At 37.2% G+C, this 22,294-nt stretch overlaps 1 protein-coding gene across 4 annotated transcripts in view; it reads right to left on the bottom strand.

Annotated features, from left to right (window-relative positions):
• DOCK11 (dedicator of cytokinesis 11) overlaps nucleotides 1-22,294 on the bottom strand; it is a 169,813-nt gene that overhangs the window by 36,805 nt on the left and 110,714 nt on the right. For all 4 annotated transcript variants that reach the window (XR_012504693.1, XM_074359257.1, XM_074359258.1 and 1 more), the window contains 10 exons: nucleotides 21,973-22,048; nucleotides 21,285-21,394; nucleotides 19,348-19,459; nucleotides 14,025-14,091; nucleotides 12,650-12,697; nucleotides 11,155-11,297; nucleotides 9,658-9,773; nucleotides 6,905-7,042; nucleotides 3,624-3,806; nucleotides 1,359-1,472 (listed from right to left, as the gene is read on the bottom strand). Coding sequence is in view for 3 of the 4 variants with exons in the window: in XM_074359257.1 (XP_074215358.1) it covers nucleotides 1,359-1,472; nucleotides 3,624-3,806; nucleotides 6,905-7,042; nucleotides 9,658-9,773; nucleotides 11,155-11,297; nucleotides 12,650-12,697; nucleotides 14,025-14,091; nucleotides 19,348-19,459; nucleotides 21,285-21,394; nucleotides 21,973-22,048 (1,107 nt within the window). In the remaining variant the exon portion in view is untranslated. The remainder of the gene's footprint in view (nucleotides 1-1,358; nucleotides 1,473-3,623; nucleotides 3,807-6,904; nucleotides 7,043-9,657; nucleotides 9,774-11,154; nucleotides 11,298-12,649; nucleotides 12,698-14,024; nucleotides 14,092-19,347; nucleotides 19,460-21,284; nucleotides 21,395-21,972; nucleotides 22,049-22,294) is intronic.

Below are 22,294 nucleotides of genomic sequence, written 5' to 3'. Positions count from 1 at the left end.
TTTCAGAAATGAGTCATGAAAAGGAGGCAGGTATAGCTCAGCAGTAGAGTGTGTGCTTGGCATGCATGAGATCCTGTGTTCAATCCCCAGTACCTCCAATAAAATAAATAAACCTAATTACCTCCTCCTCAAAATAAAAAGAAATAAAATAAAATAATAATAAAATAGTTGGACCAAAAAAAAAAACCAAAAACCGAAAATGAGTCATGAAGATTTCCTATCAAGGAGGGCTAAAACAGACCCCATTTACTTTGAAAAAGTTGCTAATCCAGCTTTTATATAACATGGAATTAAGGATGGTAAAAACTGGTAAAATAAACACTTAGGGTGTGAGTAAAAGGTCCTAAATGACAAGAGTTGTTTCTGTGCTCATGGGATTAGCTGGAGCATATACCGATCTCCTGAGGAACCAGAATAACTGGCTGAAAAGCAAACTTTCCCAGCCTGAGAACGCTGGCACTACTCAGTGTTTTTTTCAGTCTAAGCAACATTCCTATGGGAATATTTTTTGGTACATAGATTTGACACGTCCCAAGCATCAAGTATGCTGTGACTGTGAGCTTTTTTTCCAGATTTTACACAACTTGTCAAATTATGCTGAAAGATGACCTTTCCCAAGAATGGGGATGATTCCTCTGGGAGGAAAAGTTTTCTATCAGCAAAGGATTCTTCTTCCCTTGTACACATGCGTCACTGAAGATCAGAACCTGCTCTCCATGCAACAAAACAACAAATGAATTTTTACAATGTTATAGGTTTTAAGCATATAGGTGGGAAAGAGGACTGGTGGTCAGGGTCTTGGGCTTAGCCTCAGCCAGCTGGTGCCTAAGAACCACAGCCTTAGACTTGGGTTTGCCAATAAGTATCTCTGGCAAGCCCCAATCAGTTAACAGACGATTCTTGAAACTCAGAAAATCATCAAATAATGAATCCCTTCTGTGCCACTGGGCCATTCCTCATCTGCTGGCAAGTGAGATTTTGTGAAATTTCCAACTCAATGCTTAATTAAACAGTCTCATGAAATGGTAACAACTGTTACGAAAGGACTCATTTCTTTTCGGAGCAAGTTTAAAAATCAAGCCCAGAAGAAAATTCAGATCCTATCAGTAACAACTATGTATATACACAGTACAGTCATCCATCCATCCCTTCAACTAAAATTGAGTATCTGCTGTGTAGCAGGCAGTGTTCTAGGTGCTCGAGGTACCGCAGTGGACAAGACAAAGCCTTGACTCATGAAGTTCACATTCTATAGACGCCATACTAGATAAACGCTGTGAATCCCATGAACTCTAAGGAGTGTAAACTTCCCTGACAGTAAAGGAGGTTCTGATTTATTACTTGAAGTGAGAACATACCTTCATAGGTCTGTCACTATTTGCGAAGTTATTGATAATGAATAAAGACTCCTGAAATCTTGATCCTCCACTTAGTGCTACGTCAGCTATCAGTTGGCTTACAGCAATGATTATCTGTGGGAAGAAGCAAACACTGTTTTTCAAATGTCTTTTGAACAAAGGCTGCTCATTTGCATCATTGTTTAAAGCCATAGGCACTCATCTAAACTGCTTCTTTTAAGGGTTCTACCTAGCTCCATCATAATGTATTTTCTTCATACATGAGGGGTTTTAATTCTCTACTGAAAGAGCAACTTCCGAGGTTTCCAATTTCAAATTTTACTGGCACTTTTCTTGATTAGATGTGAAAAACTTTTCAAAGCTTTTGGCACAGCTAGGTCTAAAACCATTTTAATAGTGAACTGAAACAAGGGTGATCAGGTCTCTACTTTCAGTATGCTTGCTGGGTCGTAGCTATGGCAAAGTTGGGAATAAATGAGATTTTTTGATGGTATCTCAGTCCTTTTCACTAGTCCATTTTCAGCGTGCTGGACTTCCAACTCCAGCGCCTCAGCTCCCTTCTTTGTTTCTGACTAGGGCCTATTTAGTTTAGATATCAGTATATGTAATGGCCTTTGATGGTGTTTTGTAATCTCTCCGGCTCCCTTAGATGAATGCCTGAATAATTCACGCTAAGTTGTTAATGGCTGGAAGCTTTACCCCTGATCCTGAGACAAGATACCATAGGAACTAGGAGTGCATGCTCTTGAGTCAAACTGCCCTAGATTCAAATCTTGACTTTATCAACTATTCACTGGCTTTGGGAAAGTTATTTAACTGTCCTGTGCCTCACTTTTCTCATTTGCAATATGAGGGTGATAACATTATCTGCTTTATAGAGCTGTTATGAGCATTAAAGAGATCATAATCTTAATACTAGTACTTAACCATGGCTCTAAGTCTGCACATGTATTAATGCATTTATATTTGAATAAAGGACTTGGGAGAACTGATGTTTTAATCTAGAAGAATGGACCCTAATGGGGAATTTCAGACAGACTAGCACACTAACTGAAGGAATGGTTTGGGGGAAGGTTGTAGTCAAGTGACACCTCACATAAAAGCAAATATTAAAAGCCCTAACATATAATGCTGGCCCTAGTATCCAAAAGTAACTATACAGAAGATTTTTCTAGGAAGAATATACTTCTATCAGAGTTTCACATTACTGATGACATTTCTGAAAAGCTGCTTATGGCTGTTTCCCCATTTATAACCCAATAGGACAGACCACGGCAGTGAACATAGAAATATGACCAAGGATTTCCCATATTACGAAGAGGGCTACTGAGCCAAGAAGTCCCAACTGTAGTTTAGTTCAGAGCTGTTCCATCAAATAAGCAAAAAAATATGGAGACACTGAATAGCAACTACCACATACCAAGTGTCAATTACGTGCTAGGCATTTTGTTCCTGGCACTACACATACTTTATTTTTAACCTTCGTGATAACCCTGCAAGCTGAAACATACTTGGCCTCATTTTACAGATGACGTAAATAGTTAAGACGGATTGAGTAACTTGCCTAGGGTCACACAGTAAGCAGCTGAGCTATGATTTAAGCCCAGGTAGGTCTGATTCTAAAGTCCATGTTTTCCACTAAAGCCTTGAGACTTCTCTCATTTTTTTTTTTGTTACTAACAGGGCATGCTGGAACATGAAAAAACAAGTGTTTTGTTTGTCACTTAATCATCTCATTTAATCCTCACAACAACCCTATGAAGTGGGTATTTACCATTATTTTACATATGAAGCAACTGAGGCACTGAGAGACTAAGGAAGTCACTTGCTAAGGTCACACCGCGTGTAATAGTCCTGGAATCTGAATCTATGCTCTTAACACCTATGTCCAGGGCAATGCTGTCCAATAGAAATATCATGTGAACCACATATGTAATTTTAAATTGCCCAGTAGCCACATTAAAAAGTAAAAAGACATAGGTGAATTTTCATACATTTTATTTAACCCAATATATCCAAAATATCATTTCAACATACAGTCAATACAAAACAATTGAGATATTTTACTTTTTTTGTACTTAACCTTCAAAAGCCAATGTGTATTCTATATTTACAGCACATCTGGATTCAGACTAGCCGCATTTCTAGTGCTAAATGGCCACATGTGGCTAAGAGCTGTTGTATTGGATTGGACAGCTCAAGATCTTGAGGTAGAGGCTAAAGATTGAATAGAAGAAAGCAGAGGAGTTTTGGTTTCACACTGACCTGCAGATGTGTCCTCAAAAAGGTTTTCCTTTTGGTATACTCAAAGTTGTTTCTCATCAGAAGATACAAAAGTGCAGATGCTTCATTCCTGGTGGAGCTAATCTTCGATGTGCAGCACTTTAAAACCTCATAGCAAAATGCAGCACACATGTTTACCCTTCCTTTGAAAAAGGCTGAGGGAAACTAAGGAACAGGGAAATCATAAACAAGGATCTGAAAACCCAATCATAAAAATCAATCAACTATCAAGTGCCTACTCTATTCTCAACTAAAACTATGCTGGGTGCTCTGAGGATACAAAATTAACATAAGACTAGGGCTCTGCTCTAGAGAACCCAAACTAGTTACAAACATAAAGACTAGCGTGTAGCAATGACAGAACAATTCCAGTCACTATACAAGCCTCTACAAAAATGTCAGGTACTGACTAAAACTGCTACAGATCCAATAAGAGCTCATGGAGGTCTGGAAAAGAAGGTAAGTAGTTTCTCGGTAATATGTATTGGATTAACGACTGACTGAAATGATGAATAATTAACACGTCTCAATTTGGGCCTTAAGAATCGGAAGGACAATCTGCATTACTTTTTTGCTTTATATTTAAACAGTTCCTTATGTTATGAACTTCCAAATGCTGAGAAAATTACAGCAGGAATCCATTCAGCAAATAAGGTTAATCTTTTAATAAAATGGGGTATCGATGAAGTGTACACACACAAACATAAACCTGTGCATCCCTTACTCATAAATGCTGGTGTTTAAAATACATTTGGGCATAGAAAAAGAACATACAAGTGACTATTTAATCTTCAAAACAGGCAAGTGGCTGCTACTTTGAGAACGTATTCTGCTTTGTGGAAGATAAACTATAAGATCGGCTTATTACAATCTCCTACGCTTACGTGTCTAGACAAGCACGTAGAAGCTGCTTCAGGGTCCACAATGGATGTTTTTCTGGGAGTGTGAAGCTAGAGGGCCACTCTTTCTAAATGACTTCTCAGAAATATTGAATTTAAACCCATATTATACAGGAATCTAACTTCTTTTTACCACCTCAACACCAAATGCAATGCTATGCAGATAATGAACATTTAATGATTGTTTTCTGATTGGCAATTGAGAAATCTCATCAATAGTTTCTCCAGATTAAACCAAATCTTGTTGGGCAAGATACTCTAGTATGAAAACAAAGGTGTAAGGGAGGGCATAGCTGTCGTGTGGTTAATCCACTATAAGTCTTCTACCTACATCACTTCTGTGAGTGGGCAATGACCAAAATCATCAATGACCTCATAATTGCCAATTCCAATGGACTTCCTTTCTAGCTTATCTTATTAGACCATTCTGTACCTCAGAATAATGCTGAAACTCTTTTCCACTGGCTTCCATGATATCCTTCTTTCTTGTCTTCCTTCCTACTTCTGTAACTGTTCCCTCTCATCTCCTCTACAGATTCCTCTTCCTACCCCTTCCTTGTGGTTTTTCTCCAACATACTGCTCTTGGTACTCTTATTGTTCTTCCTCTACACACTCTCCAGGGGAAATTAAACCACTCCCATGGCATCAGCTACCACTGGTATGCTGATGATCTCCCTAATTCACTAGTTCCAGCTAAACTGGGCCTTTCAGGTCCTGGAATTTCAAGATCGATCCCAGCTTCAGGCCTTTGCGTATGCGTGTCCTCCCTAGAATATTCTTACTCGAGTTTTGCAAACCGTGGGCCTCTTTTCACATTTCAGGTCTCATTTTAAAAGTGACAAACCTGTGTAAAGTAAGGCAACTCCCACAAATCATTATTCTCTATCTCAGCACCTTGGTTCCTTCCTAGAAGTTGTTACAATTACTATTTTATTTACTTGTTGGTTTTTTGTCACCCCCTCCCACCCTATTAGACTAAAAACTTCATGAGGGCAGAGAATATGCTTATGTACTACTTTTTAAAGAGATTTCCCCTACTCTCCCCCACCAGCACCAATTCTCCCTTAATAACAATCTAATTATGTTGCTTCCATGCTCCCTGGTACCTAAAAGATGAAATCTAACTCCTAAGATGAGTACACAATTATCTGGTCCCCAATGACCTCTTCAGTCTTATCTCTTGCTGAGTTCGTACTAAATCACAACTTCACTGCTGCAAAGAAACTTACGCTAAATTAGAATGTTTCCCCTCCTTTCTCCTGTTCATCCTCAGTTCTCTGTATAGACTTCTTTTATGCTAATGCTATTCGTGGCTGTGCGTGAATGCGTATGTATCTTTGTGTGTGTTTCCCTCTACTAACAATAAGCTCTCAGACTGTATCCCTGAGCCAGTGTCTAATACCAATAAGTATCTCCCCAGTACCTGTTTGTTAAATGAATTATTTCTGAGTCACTTTCCCTTAGTTTCTTGTAACATGCTTGTACTGAATTCAGTTTTCCATTTCTTTATTCACAAAATTGTATTAAAGAATGGAAATTTAAAAATCAATCTTCAAATCCACCTAATTTCTGTATCAATTAAACACAATAAGTTGCCATACAAATAATGATGACAAAAAAGTTTTCCATGCTTAGCTATCCTATTACACAAATCAATTCACTGAATTTCTGTGTCTCATTGGAGTTATACATACCAGAGTGGAGGCCTAGACTGTGTCTTTCCTTAATTTTAACTCCATCTTGGTTTGTGGTACTTTTTATTATGGTCAAAGGCTACTAAAAACGGACCAGAAATAAATCTGTGCTATCCATTTCAGTCATATTTATTCCTAAAACCCTAGTCTGAAGTTTTAGTTTAGATGAGGTAAATGGCCTGAAAATTTAGAGCCCACAGATACAATCAGTATTGAAAGGAAGGATTCATTCATCTGAACATGTATTGAGTGCCTACCATCTGCAAGATACCATACAAAGCCCTGGGGTTATAAAACTTGGTCTCTGCTTTCAAAGTGCTTACACAGGAGAGCATTCACAGCTTGTATAGCTTCAGCATGATAATACTTCAAAAGAAGCAAAAGAGAAGAAAAACTGGCAAAGTTGGTTATTTTAAGATGACACTCTTCAAAGGAGCCTACTGAAAAAGAAAAGGAATGACAACACAAAATAAAAAGCACATGTTGTTTTTAGGGACTTCATGGTCAGGCCCTCGTTATGTGTCTTGCTGTTCTGTATTTATATTTACAAAGGCAGTATGATGGTTTCATTATCTGAGGCTTGTATAAGTTGTCACAGTGATCCTTGTTCCTCTTTCCTTCTTGTCTTGAAGCAAGGCCAATAGCAGCTACAAAGCTTTTTTTCCTTACCTTACTAATGAAAGCTCGCAGTGAGGCAAAGACATGTTTCAGTGACACTTCAGATTGCCCATTTTTAAGGAAAGCAAGATGGATATCAAATACTTTTTTCATTAACGGGTTGTGGCCATCATTATTCAACAGTTGGCTCTACAAAACATAAAAAATTTTTTTGCAGAAATAGTTTATGATGCTCACCCTAGAATGAGAGAACAGACTTTACCAATACTTGTTTATGAAACCGCTGCTTGAAAGTTGCAGAAAAATTAAAAGTTTAACATAATCTAAAAACATGTGTGCCATCTTTCAACTCGGAAATCTCAAAATACTATATAAACTAAATCTATACTTAATTCTATCATTTTAAATGAAAAAAGTTCTTTTTCCAGTATAACCCAGTAAATACAGAACGAGTATGGGAAGAGTATTTTCTATTATCCTAACCAAACGGCGTCTCAATCAAGAAATCAGTAAATTAAAAATGAATACAAGGTAACCAGCCTTTGTATTTCTCCGAAGGAAACTAAGTAACACAAGAATTAAGGAAAATATCAATTCTGCTTTAAAAGTCTGTTATCTAATTTGCTTTTACTTTTTATTTTTTTATTGCAGTATAGTTGATTTGCAACATTGCGCTCGTTTCTGATGTACAGCATAGTGATTCAGCTATACATATATATTATTTTTCATATCCTTTTTCATCATAGGTTATTGCAAGCTATTGGATATAGTTCCCTGTGCTCTCCAGTGGACCTTGTTGTTTATCGATTCTGTATCTAGTAGTTTGTATCTGCTAATCCCAGACTCCCAATTTATCCCCACTTTTCCTCTTGAGTAACCATAAATTTGTTTTCGATGTCTGTGAGTCTGTTTCTGTTTTGTATCTAATTTGCTTTTAAAAGTATGTTTAGTATAAGATATGTTTAGCCACTGGTGACAAATTAACCCCCTATAAGTAGAGATAATAACAGGTATCACAATTGAACAGACTATGTAAATTGTTTAAATGTTCCTTGCAAAGAGAGATATAAGAGAAACAACAAATTGTATAGAAATATCTATTGGTTTGTGAACCTTTTTAAAAAAAAATGACTGGTTAACATTTCCAGCCCTACTCTATTCCTCAAGAAACTAATTAGCAGGTTACAACTTGGCCAAAAATAACAACAAAAAACCAAAACAATATGCAAAGTTGTGACAGATCTAATGGTAACAATGACAGCTAGAAACCCTGAATGGTGTTAGATCTTTCCGGCTCTTTAACTTAGTCTTCTTCCAAGCATGTAGTAACTGGCCTAGATCTGAATCCAATTCTGCAACTAACCACCTATGTGACGTTAACTTCCCCGTGAGCCTCAGTTTCCTCATTTTAAAATGGGAAAAATAACAGTATCTGTACCACACAGCTAGTATGAGGATTCAAAGTGAGTTCATGTTTGTATTTTGAAGTTTATTGAGGTATAATTTACATAACACAAAATCTACCTATTTTGAGTATACGATTCAATTACTTTTAATAAATTTACAGCATTGTGCAACCATCACAACCCAATTTTAGAGCATTCCCATCACCTCAAAAAGATCCTTGGTGCCTATTTGCAGTCACTCTCCTTTTCCACCTCCAGTCCCACAATGTAAAAGTGAGTTAATATTTCTAAAGCACTTAAGATAGTGCCTGACATCTACCAAGAGATGTATCTGTTAAATAAATAAAAATCTGAATAGGAGGAAGGAATACAATGCAAATCTTGAGACCAAGTGTCCTTCTTACTTACTGGCACAATAAAAAATGTATCTGGGTTGCACTGTAACCAGAACGAACTTAATACTTCATAAAGGGATGCTGCAGCCAATTTCTTATGAGTATCTAATTCAGTTTTCCCTTATAAGCCTCTTTGAAAAGCACAGGCCAGGTTTCCATAGTAAATCTGGAGGGCTGAAGCAATTAACTGAATTACTTAGAGAAGGGGAAAGAAAAGAAAAAAATTATCTGTAGAACTCAGATGAAAAGCCAACAAGAGTTTTCACTTTTGAGTTCTCCCATTAGTGTTACCTTACATGATAGTTATTATAGTTTTTACTTTGCAAAGCAGTCTTACATCCATTATCTCTTTTTACTCCTTCAACAATCCCACAAGATAAGTGCTTTTAATTTCTTCTTATTTTGTTTTAAACCTAGCAATGATGATTTGTACTGGGAGGCAAACAGCTGAGAAAAACCACGAAGCACCTGACAAGGGAAGGCAGCCAGCCAGCCTGCCTGGACACCATCTAGCCTGACAAGACACCTCATCATAACGGGTGTTTGGACAAACTGATTCAATCATAATTTAGGCTAAAAATTCCTGGATATTTTCATTAAAGTGTGAAAGAAGGGGGAGGGTACAGCTCAGTGGTAGAGCACGTGCTTAGCATGCACAAGGTCCTGGGTTCAATCCCCAGTACCTCCATTAAAGAAAACACAAATGAAAATAAACCTAATTGCCCCCCCAAAAAAGTGTGAAAGAAAACTGTTCTTAAACATGAAAATAAAAGAGAAGGGAAATTAAGAGCAAAATAGTCCAATCCCCTCATTTTATGGATGTGGCATGCGAGTCTCGGTGATCTCCCAAGGTCACACAGGAGCCAGATTCGCTCCGCCATCCAAGTTTCCTGACTGCTCGTTGGGGGCTTTTATACTCCACTAGGCTTCCTCTGACTAGTTAATTTTTGTGTAATATTTTCTTGGCAGTGATACCAACTAAATTCTAACTCTTCATTTTTACCTTGAAGCACTGGGTGAAAAACGATATGGTGTCTAGTACTGTTAGGGAAACTTCAGTAGCAGTATTGCCTTCAAGAAGTGCCTGATGGAAAATGTCTGCTTCCGTTGTTGCCGAACCTGGGATGAAAAAAAGGAAATTAAAGCAGCCCAACACAGAGATTCATGTAACAGTCCTGGATGATTTTCTTCCCCAAAGACTCAGACAGAGACAAGCAAGAAGAAAGCCGGCTCTCAATACCTGCAGACCTAGTGAGTTTCACTGTGTTTATTCCTTAATCAAATATGGTCTGGGTTAATCAGGTCCTCTGACTTTTACTTCAGCTTTGTATCAACAGCTCTACAACACGTAATTAGATGCCCACTTCTTTGGGGACAAGATTTCAGTGATGAACTAGGGGTGATGTAACCAAGAAATAACACAGAAGGCATTTTAGGCTGTGCTAATTATGTGTGCAAAAATGAGAAACTCATAGAAACGCAGCTACATTACACACAGTGATGCCCTATGGCCAGATGTTTTCAGTGATGCCAATGATATGAGACTTGTTTCTAAAGCACAAGGAAAACAGAGGGAGGGTATATACCTCAGTGGTAGAGTGCGTGCCTACCATGCACAAGGTCCTGGGTCCAATCCCCAGTACCTCCGTTAAAAAAATTAAATAAATAAACCTAATTACTCCCCCCCCCAAAAAAGAAGAAAAACAAAGCATCTGGGCCAACTGAAGGACGTAAGTTCATTATATTTTGTACAAGTGATAAAAGCAAAGCTGAAAGCTGTTAAGACTTGCATTTTTTAAAAAAAGGTCTTGAGTCTATTAGCTCAGGATCTATCTGCTCAAGACGTTTGTTTTTAATATTAGTCTTTATTGCAAAGCCAGTTCTGCTGGCTGCCTTTTCTGCAACCTCCAGAGGACTGTATGGAAATGAAAGTTTTCTCACTCTTCGACTTTGTATTAATATTTGCTTTTCAGAGGCTTGCTTCCATCTATATAGCCCTCTAGTTCCTCCTTGTCCTATTCAACTTGTCAATACTTCAGCCTGTGTGAAACACACCTCTGTCAAAATAGTATTTACAGTTCTTTGATTTCTGCGGTCAGCTCAGCATGGGTAATCCCTTAATAGCACTGAATGAACAATAGTAATTCTAAACAAATATTATGTATCTTATTATATTAAGATGCCATTATTTGCATTAAAGCAGGAATAAAGGGTATCCAATGTAAAATAAGAACAATAACTCAATAGGAAAATTTAATTTCCTCCATACTGAACTAAGAAAAAAACCCCACCATTACCTAAAACTGCTGAAAAGTCCATGCATATTTCATTCCATATTCACATAAGCTGAAATGACTGTACATAAACAGACAGAGGTATGCAAATATATGTATGTGAAATCATTTCCAATCGAATTTATGATTTAAACCAATACTTCTTTAAGGTTAAATAGCATTACATGTATGTTTCAAGTGGGTTCCCTACACACATTTTCACTTACTGTGATTAAGTGTAAATGAACTTTCCAGGCTACTAAGATGCTGAAGCCGGGCCTGCATTATTCCTGATCTGTTTCGAAGAGCTGGCATGGTTTGTGATTTTCGGTCTATTCCAAAGTGTTTTGACAGCCAGGCATCATGCACCCTAAAATAGATGTTAAAATTAAAAATGGAGTACTCCAATAATATATCTCGATGTTAGATTTTTAAAACTAATAAATGACTAGGTTTCCACAGAAACACTGTACAATGTTCAATATTCTACCAACTATTACTTTAACTTAAATGAGGCATCACTGGAAACTTATAAGCTATTTGAAATAGCTTATACTACAAGAATATAAGTAAGAAATGTAGGGAGAGTTTCTTACCTCCCTCCTCCTCAAAAGTATCAGAGGAAAGTGGACAACACTCCAATAAGATTCAGTCTTTTCTCAGGAGGTAAGGAAGGGCAAGAGTCAGAGAAAACAGTGAGAGGGATACTCCAAGAGTTGAAATGAGGCGAGGAGAATTTCTGGAGTTAGATGTTCAAAAATGAGTGCCTATCTAATCTGTTTCTGGACTTGAGTTAAACTTGGATCAGAAATTTTTACTCTACGAACATATCAATTGCTAGAATTTGCACATTTTTCTTTGTTTTCCTTTCATTTTAAGGTTCCATTAAAAATGACAACCAGGTAGTACAGGAACTAAGGAAGAAAAAGAGTGTTTGTTTATGCTCTAGTAAACAGAGAGGGAGGGCCTGCAGAATCTGCGAGGTTAAGACTCATGGTGATAGTTACCATGTCAGTTCCAAACCAGTTCCCAGTGCTGGGAAAAGACAGTGGAAATCGTCACCTGAATTATTAGGATGTCCCAGAGACTCAGCAGTAACCCCATCCAAACTGCCTCTTTAGTTTTTGGAAGTGTCATGGGATTTAACTTAAAAAAAGAATTCTATTTGAGTTCCTTTAATGAGTAACTCTACCCCTGAAATATATCTTACTGAAGTAAGCAAACAATCTTTTTCTTAGGGTCCCTCAAATGTTTTCTTAAGTATTTATTTCACTAAGACTTACACAACAAAAAGAAGAAATAGATAATATATAATGCATGTCCCAATCACTGTTGGGGATTTCTATTTACCTTAGGAACTGAGGTGAGTATTGATAGCTTGTAGATAAAAGTACAGACCTTACAGTTGGCCTCACTTTAAGGTTTCCTGCCTTCCCCTGGATCTAGCCCTTTCTCACATCTTTCAGAAGAGACAAGCATCTGTACTAGGATTAGAACAGAAACTCTGCATATCAGTCTAGCCATTACCCTTTAGAAAACTTTTAAAAATGTATCTGTTCACATTAGTTTAATTTCAACTCTGAGTTGAGACACATTAAATAAATCACCAATATCTTAATGTTAACTCAAAATGAATAGTCTAGATTTTACATGGCATGATTAAGACTGCCCCCTGTTGGAAGAGAAGGGAAAAAGTGGAAATTGCAGTGCTATGGCAATTACCTTGCTATGTTTCTTTTCCCCATATATCTAAAGTGAAATAAACACACTCTAGAAAGAAAAACAATAGTATGTTAGTAAGATATCACCATAATTTGCATTTTAACAAGTAACATTTGAAAACTCATGTGTTACAAAGAATGGCCTATTTAAAATCATATTAAAATAATGCATGTTTTGGTATACAAAAATAAATATACAAATACCTACTTGCCATATTATATATCTCTACATTTATTTGCTACAATTGCATCAGCTCTCAAAAGCCCCATGTCTTCAATATACAATTCTAACGACATATTTTTTAAAAACCTGTCAATGCAAATCATCCTTTGTGTATGATAGCAAAGGTCTCTAGTGGAGTCATTAACACCTAAAAAGGTTCTTAAGCCCTAAAAATTGGTGCAATTGCTATATTCTTATAATGGCATTAAAATACTTTCTAGTATTGGAAATCTCAAACAAAAGTAGAGAGAATACCAGACTAGACCCCACATACCCAGCACCCACCAGCTTCAACAATGACCAGTTCATGGCCATTCTTCCTTAACTTCTACCCTGAACAAGCCCACTGCTCTCTATCTCCTGTCTTTTTTGAAGTAAATCCCCAACATCACATATTTTCATTAGTAAATATTTCAATATAATTAGAGTAATTTTTAAAAAAAATCTTAACTGCTGTTTTGTTTGCTGACATTTTCTGCAAAATTTTGAAAGACTTTAGTAAATTTTTATGCATTGATTATCCTCTGTGTTTTGGCAGACATGCACATACAATATCATATACGTGTATTATTTATTTAAAAATTTCTTACACTTCATTTTTTCTTTTAGCTTTCAATAATGATGTAAAAATAGCTCAGCATACAATATAGGACAACTTCCCACCTTCACCTAGGAAAAAGACTAGATTTTTACCCCAAGTGCCTTGGAATGGAGAATATATATATATACATACATATATATGCATTTCTGAAGTGGGTAGAATTACTCAGCTGTACATAAGAGTACAAATTCTAAATTCCAGTCATTTAAGCTGCTCCATTAAGCCAGCATCTGCTCTAAATGAATGATTTAGGACAGCTGATGCCAATTCTAGTCTTCCGGATCACAGAAAGACTCCTGATGGTCTGTAAAGATGGTCTATTATTAGCTAGAGCTTTCTATAATATCACAAGTATTTCATCTCCATGTTTTTCTTCTACCTCTGTGTGAAGACCCTGTATGTCAGCCTCTCAATTATCAAAATAGTTTAACATTTCCTACATTATTAGCAAATAAGCTGTTGAAAACAGTAAAAAGGTAACATTTTATTATGTATAAAAATTAAGCTGCCTCAAATAAAGGGAGCTTATGAAAATAAGTTAATATAACTTACTCTAGAAGTATGAGAATGTTTATGAGCTCCTGAGGAGATACTTTATTCCAGTAAGTTAACAGTGTATCTGAAAATGGAATAAATAGTGTTAGATTTTGAAATAATTTCAGCAAATAGCATAGTGAACTCCAAAGTACCAGTAACTTAGCTTCAACAGCCATCAACTCACAGCCAATTGTCTCATCTATATCCTCCCGTCCCATCTCATCTCACCTCACTGTCCAATACACACACTATATTCTTCTGAATTAATTCCAAATAGATCATTTAACCTGTAATTATTTCAACCTCAACAATTATTTTTATTTATTTTGTAAACGTTCTTTTGTGTGGCTTATCCCAATCTTCGTATCATCCCTGAAGACAGAAGAAGGGAAGCGGACTTGGGGTTTTTAATGAACTTCCTAAAATTTTAAGCAAGATGGTGCGTTTATGTGCATTTTTCCAAAAGGAGGGTCAAACACCTTTGCCTGCTACTCAAAGGATTCTGTGAACCAAAAAGTTTTAGAACTTTAAACTTCAGAGGACAAGATATAACTTTTTTTTCTTTGCCTTTGGATTATAAACTCTGAAGTCCTGGTAACAAGAAAACACACACACACATCCATGGAACAACTATTTCAGATCTAAATGTCCCTTAAATCTGTCACATATACTTCTCTTTTGAATTGTTCCTTTTTTTTCTTTTTTACTTCAAACCCACTCATTGAGATTTTTTTTTAAAGGAGAAGATTGCCCCTACTTAACTTTCCATTCTTTTTTTTTTATCCTATTCAGATATAGCTAACGGTGTCAGCAGATCCTCTTCTAAATTAAAAAAGCTAGTAGGGATGGCAAGCGCAAGCGTAAGCAAAAGCAATGACGTAACTGCCAGCCCAGCCAGAGCCTCTAAAGATAGGGATGGACCACTAAGCAATGTGGGCTAAACGGAGGGGTGACAGGGGTAAGGAGTGTGCGGGTTTTAACTTCATTTCCAATTTACTCAAGACCACGAGTATTGATAGTTTCAAGAATTACAAAATATTAACCATCAGTAATAAAGATGCTAAAATAGGGTCAAATTAGATTTGTTTCCAAAATAAAATGAGCAGTGACTTCCGGTCTCCCCCCATCCACGCGCGCCTTTAAGTGCCTTTCAGCTCAGAGGACTGGGGCTCCCCCATAAGTCACTGCGGTTTCCGGCTCCTCGTCACAGAGAGGCTTGAAGGCGCCATCTTCATTCTCCCACAAGCCGGCTCGTCCCACCAAAAAGAGGCTTCTGCCTCCTTTCTGCCCTCAAACCGGGGCCTTCTGTCCATCCTCGAGGCATCCTCAAGCCACCCTCGCGCCCTCCCTGGGCCCTGAAGCCACTTCGCAGGTCTGTAAAAGCAGTTAAGTCTCAGCCGAGGCCCAGCCCTAGTCAGGAGCCCTTCCGCCATTTTGTCGGCAGCGGCCTATCTCCGGCGTTTCCCGGTCCCAGTCAAGAAAACAAGATGCAGGCAGGGAATGTGGGTGGAGGTGACAAGGGAAATGGTAGGAGGTCTTCGGCAAGAGATAAAATGCAGGTTAGTGTCTGTGATTTGTCTTCTGACAATTTTAAAAAAACCTGGCTGACGCTAAAAGAGCTCCACGACAAAGAGCTACTCCGTCTACAGGGGAAACTAACTAGTTTGAGGAAAGAGCGATTGGCAGATGGAAGGCGGACGGGCTCCACAGCCAAAATTAAAGAGTTGACGGAGCAACAGAAAGTACTGAATACCACTATCACTGACCTGCGAGATCAGTTAAAGGCCAAAACATGTGACCGCTGTTCAATGAATGAAACGTACAGGAATACGCTACAGCAAGAATTTTATGATATTCAACAACAAAATATGAAGTTCATTGCCGAGCTCACTGCAGAAAGGAATAAATTAAGAGAAGAAAATAAACAGCTTTCTGCAAGACTAAAAGTAAACCAGAAACAGTATCTTCGCCCTTCTTTTTCCGACAGTGATGATGATTTCATTCCCTGCACTCAAAAGAGCATACCAGTTTTTTCCGTCAGGGAGCCTGCGCCAGGCACTCAGGTGCATCTGCCTGTCAAACTGATAAAGCGTTCAAATACTGAACAGATGAAATCTGGAGGAAAAAAGGAACAGCAACAAAGTTCAAAGTTTCCAAATCTATTTTATAGTCAAGATCTCTTTGAGATGCCAGACACCCCTTTGGAGAAGATTTCCTCTAACAACAGTAAGCCTACCACAGGAAGCAGTGCCAACCAGAAGTCATCTGCAGACTTTCCTTTAACACCTACACTTAGCCCTCAAAAGGGGTATGGACTTCAAGGTGACTCAAATCTTTCTGATGACAGGCTTGGCCGGCCCCAAAGAAAACCGATCTCCACACAGAAGACCTCCTCACAAAAGTGCGGAACTCAGATTGACTTCTCTTGGAGCCTCTCCAGTATTTCTACAGGAGAAAATCCACCTTCTCAAGCAATATCTGCAACTTCAGAGGAAAATATGCCTGATTATAGGAGAATTTCATTTCCTCCTTTTACCCAGAGAAAGGAAAATCTCCCTTTAAATATATTTCCTTTTGACTATACTGTAAGATCTGGTGGGAAAAGAAGATCGATTGGTATTGGTCGTCACAGCATTGGGTTTTCCGTGAGAGACAGCTGTAGCCAGACACCTTCCAATGAACAGTCGACTTTGAAGATGACTACTAATGAATCTACAGGAGCAGGGCATGGTGCTGATAAGGCACAAGGTGAGACCCAGACTTTCGTTTTGGGGTCTGCAATAAAGAGAAAGGCCAGGATTCCGTCAGAAAGAAGAGGGAAGTAGCTTTCCCTCATCCTCTCTCTTAAGGAGACTGCTTTTCTTTTACAAGAGGACAGTCTTCCTGTGAACTCAGACTGTGTAACCTATCACCCCTGACTCTGATTCCACTTCTCAGAATAGAATAAACAAGGCAATAAGACCTAAAATAAGTTTGGCAAATGACTATGACTTTGAGATTGCGAATTATTGCCAGTTAATAAAATTCAGCTACAGATAGAGAAGGAAACTCATTCTTCAGAATCTCTCTACTTTCCTATAAAAGTGTAGAAATAGAGGTCTACCATCTTTGTGTTGAAATTAATTTGCTACTGTTTATGGACCAACAAAAAGGCCAAAACCAGAAAGCCAGAAGACCTTAAGGCTCTAGACTGTAAGAGTTAAACATTTAAATGTACATAGAGTAATGAAAATGAAATATTTACTGGGCTTGACAAGGTAACTAGAATAAGTGCATTGAGAAGGATCCAAAAGCAGATGTTTTTCAAAATAAAATGAGTATGACTTTACAGATAGCATACAGCAGGATGATATTTACAAAAGATAGAGATGACACAGACTGTATACTAGTTATTAAAAATGTGCTTTTAAAAATCAAAGCACAATAACAGAATAAAGAAAAACCTAACTTTAAATATTTAGCAAGCAAGGTCAACATTTACAAGAGGAGGAGCTATGAAGTTCTCAAGAAATAAAGCAGTTATGGTTCTACCCATGACATAAAAAAAAAGCAACCAGTGGCTTGTCACTGGTTATCATAGCATATGGTATGTGGGAATGTGTGTGTGCATGTGCACTGGGGTGGAGGAGGGGAGAACTAGTCAGCAATGCATCTCCCTCTCCTCCTTCCCTTCTCTCTCCTGACCACCGCCCCTCAACCCTCCTTCTTATTTTCCCTGGGCTGTGGTGGTATTCAACTACTTTTTTCTTTTCAGTTTTTTTTTTTTCATGTGCTTCTTGGGCCTTTAAAAAAAAACTACTGAGTGAATTCATATGCTGTAAAACTTGCCCATTTAAATAGTGCACAATACAGTAGTTTATGGTATATTCAAAGAGTTGTAAAACCATCACCACAGTTTTAGAATATTTTCATCACCCTAAAAAAAACCTATACATATTAGCAGTCACTTTCTACATTCCCGCACTCTTCACCTTGTGGGGAGACAAAAACAGGGAGCTGCGGCTGTAGTTGTTAACTGATCCATCATCTTCTGGAATGAAATACCACCAGGGTTGAAAATGATCTCCCTTTACTGATTTCTTTCTCAAAACATGGAGGCTCATCACATAGCCTCAATATAATCTTTGACTTTTACTCTAAATCATACATTCTTAGAACTTGAAGATTCTAGTTATTTAAAACTGTTTTATTAATGTACTTTAGAATTGACCATGCATATCTAGCTTTTAATTTGTTTCAGTGTCTCTAGCTAACTGTCAACTTCTTTTATGATTTTGTATATATATATTTTATTGAAGTATAATTAGTTTACAGTGTGTCAGTTTCTGGTATATAGCACAATACTTAGTCATATAGGAACATACATATATTCTTTTCACCATAATTTAGAAAAGATTGAATATGGTTTCCTGTACTATAGGGTATAAACTTATTGTTTTATTAGTATTTGCAAATCTTGAACTCCCAATTTACCCCTTCCCACCCCTTTTCTTTTAAGGTTTTATATCTTGCATTATTACCAAAAATTTTTTTAAATATTTACCAAAACAAAATAAAAAATAGAAAAATAGAAAATAAGTAAAATATAACTATTAGGATGATCAGAACCCAGGTGCTTTTATGTTCTTCATTCCTACATACATTTTTTTCAGCAAACATTGAGAAAAGGAAGAAAGGGGAGGGAATTGTATAAATAAATGTAGTATTGAGAATCAGATAACCTTGTGATTTTACTTCCAGAGGACATGGAGTTTATGAAAATGCTTTGGTTATATTCTATCATATAAGGTAAAGAGGAAATGGTAATACTAGTAAATAATACAATCAATACACAAAGGAAGAAAGAACAGAGCCGGAGAAAGAACCCGACACCATACAAAACCATACGGTGGTACTGTAAAGATCACAGTAGCAGTCCTTGCCCTCAAAGAACCCTTCCTGTCTTTTTGTTTGCTTTTGGTTTTCCAAATCCTGGGTCAAATAAAAGCTAAAGAATTAAATATGACTTCTGATTATTGTTATTTCCTTCTGTTTACATTGGTCATTTAATGTGTTATATGCTCTGCAGGAAAAAACGTTTAGCACTTCTAAAACTACTGCCTCATTTGAGAAACCAATTTTTAACGTTTAAAAAAATTATTTCAAAAATCAAACCTGTATGACTGAAAGGTACCTATCTGAAGTTAAAAGACAGGAACATTCTAAAGCCAGAGTTTTCAAAGTTCTCTTTCTAATGTGTATGTGTTCTACATGCAGATGATGGTCAAATATTTATTGCATGAACCTGTGAACCTGTGAGGGCGAAGTAGAGTCCATGGTTAATATGCTGGTAACTCACCTTCAGAAATCATTTTTACTATATACAAATAGCACATCAAGAGGCTTCTGATTTCATATTGATCCAATCGGTTATACTGGGATACACTACTCCTTGTAGAACTCTGTCGGGTCTGTAATACAAAGACAGGACTTTGTGAAACAATGTTGATACTATAGTTTCCCATAACCTTTAACTCAATAACTATTTTAATCATTAGTCTTGTTTGGGAATATTCTAAGCATAAATCCAAATTTTGTATTACACTTGGAAGGTCAATGGGCTGAATCTTCATTGCTACTGTGCCTAGTAAGACCACTGGAAATTACCTTGCAGTCTTCGTCAAGATATAGCCGTGAATATACAGTGTATGTTTCATTCCCATAGGTCCTGTGTTTTAGTAGGAAAAATTTTAAATAATCTTATGTGGCTATTCCAGGAAGAACAGCTTTTACGTTAAGGAGGAACTTAACAAAGGTATGTGGAAGCATGAGAAACATTTTAAACTATTTAACTTGAATCTCTCCTTAGAGTTTATTAAAATCCAACCTCCAAATAATAGGTCAGAAAATCTATCTTAAAAGGGGGCTTAATGACATTACAAGATAACTTCACTAAGGAGGACCCAGTAATACCCAGTAATACTTTAAAATTAGAGCCTCTACAAAGTAGTGATGTTCCTATTATTCAGTGAAATAATAGGAACATTTTGTTAAGATATCAGTTAAGCATGACAAGGTCTGATTTATTTGGGGATTTATATGAATACAGTAATACTAATCTAAAGATTTTACCCTTGTCCAAAACCAATACTTTCAGTTGGACTAACCTGGGTTAGGGATAAACATGCACTAATGTAGGATTTACTAAGAAAGAACTTTCACTTGGAGCAAAACATCTGGGTTCTGAATGCTTGCGAGCGATGTGACTACTAGTAAGTCATTTAGCCTCTTTGCCCGTTATTCACCTTAACTATGGCAGTGTCTGTTGTCTTAATTCTAAATGGTGTGAAATAAGAACCTTTGTGAATAAATTACTAATTACCCAAAGGCATGAGGGAGTATAGTCCAGTGGTTTCAAGGGGTGGTTCTCAACCAGCCACATCACCTGGAAACTTAGAAATACAAATGAGCAGGCCCTATCCCAGACCGAGTGAATCAGAAATTCTGGGGGTGAGGCTGAGCCATTTTTATTAAGTCCCCCAGATGCACACTAACACCTTGATATAGGAGAAAAAGTGCTGGAATTAGTAAACTTGGGTTCAGGTCTGGCCCTGCCATAGCTGTGCGGTTGTCCTAAGTCATAATCCCAGTTTTCATTTGTAAATTGAGAGTTGGAATTTATTATTTTTATGGACCCTTCTAACTCTAATTTTATATGATTCTATGATTTCACATAGCAATGTGACAAGGCTTTACTAGTCTAAAATGATGTTTCTCTGTCTCAAGGCAGACATATCCCAAACTTTAATGGTTGGCTTGAAACAATTTGATGGAAAAGTTAAAGAATATATTCTGATAAAGTGATTCTGAGACACTGAGGTCGTTAATTTGGGGACCTAAATTTTTCCCCCCATGTCAATGCCATTACTCTATTACAAAAGAATAAAAAGGCTGAATTAATCCTGCCAGGGAGTGACTTAAATGACAAGGCACATTAGATATTTTAAACTTGAACCTCCCCTCTCTAGACCAGGTTACAATGTGCTAGGGTTAAAGGAGGTATTCAAGGTTAGAACTCTTAAAGATGAATGCTTTATTCTCTATAAACAGTTTAAGACATCCAAGTAGCAGCTGCCAGGATAGGAAGGAACTGCTACAACATCCAAGAATTATGGGATGCTTTTTATAGATCTAGGATGGACTACAGGAGAGTAGAGCGCCTCTTATTTACATAAAAAGAAAGACTATTGTAGCTTAACACATCACTAGGGTTATCCTATATACTTAGGTTCTTACATTTTCACCAGTGCTGCCCTGATCTGGAAATCCTGTTGTTCCTTCTGGGATGAGGGAACCTCTTGAATCTTCCCTCTTAATTCCATGTCCATTTTGAAAAGACCCATAAGCTAGAAAAAAGCCAAGTCCTTGTTAGCAACAGGAGGAACTGTCAAAAATAGTTTAAAAAATAAGTACTGGGTTAATTTACGTAAAAACATATTTTAGGAAATAGATCTTGGTCATCTAAAATATGAAGTTTACATAGTGTATCAAAACACCAGAAGCAGCAGCCAAATAAAGGGTAAACGTTTTTTTTTCACCTCTTGAAACACTTTAATATGTATGGAACTACAAGAAATTCCTTGGAAGTCACAAAATAAAGCCAATTAAGAGAGAGAATTTTATAGATAAGGAAACTTTGGCCCAGAAAAGGGAAGTGTCTTGTACAAGATTGGAGACAGAAAAGAGGAATGGAAACCAGTGTTTGTCTCATCTATTTTCTTAGTATACTAAGCTACATTTTATACAAGCTGAGACAAATCTAAGCAAAGAAATGTGGCTGCAGGTGTGAGTCAGATTTTAATTAAACTTTAGTAGAGTTCATGGTATGTATAGTTTTTTAATGAGACATTTCAAAAATACAGAGAAGTATAGGGTACATTTCTAAACAGCTATACCATGTATAATCTTTAAAGAAGTTAATTACCAGTGTCTTTGTCAGTGCTCAGGCTCCCTCTGCTTGTAGGCGAAGTGAAGCCACACGCAAACTCATCCCTCGATGCCTGTAACACAATGTGATACCTCTGTCATTTAAACGAATTTGTACACTAGGATAAGAAATCAAATTAACAGGAGATGGTACCCTAATTTTAAACAAAGCTCACTGTGTAAGCCTAAATCAGGTATCAGTATTGGCATTTAAGTGTCATCCCTTTAAAAAATGGGTCCTAGTATACTGTTACAACCATGACTTCTGGCCAAATGACACAACTCTAGGTGGCTAGTAAAAGCTGCAACTGGTGCAGCCT

This window comes from Camelus bactrianus, chromosome X, assembly GCF_048773025.1.
Source record: "Camelus bactrianus isolate YW-2024 breed Bactrian camel chromosome X, ASM4877302v1, whole genome shotgun sequence".
Taxonomy (NCBI): Eukaryota; Metazoa; Chordata; class Mammalia; order Artiodactyla; family Camelidae; genus Camelus; species Camelus bactrianus.
This window is presented reverse-complemented; position numbering and strand designations above follow the sequence as displayed.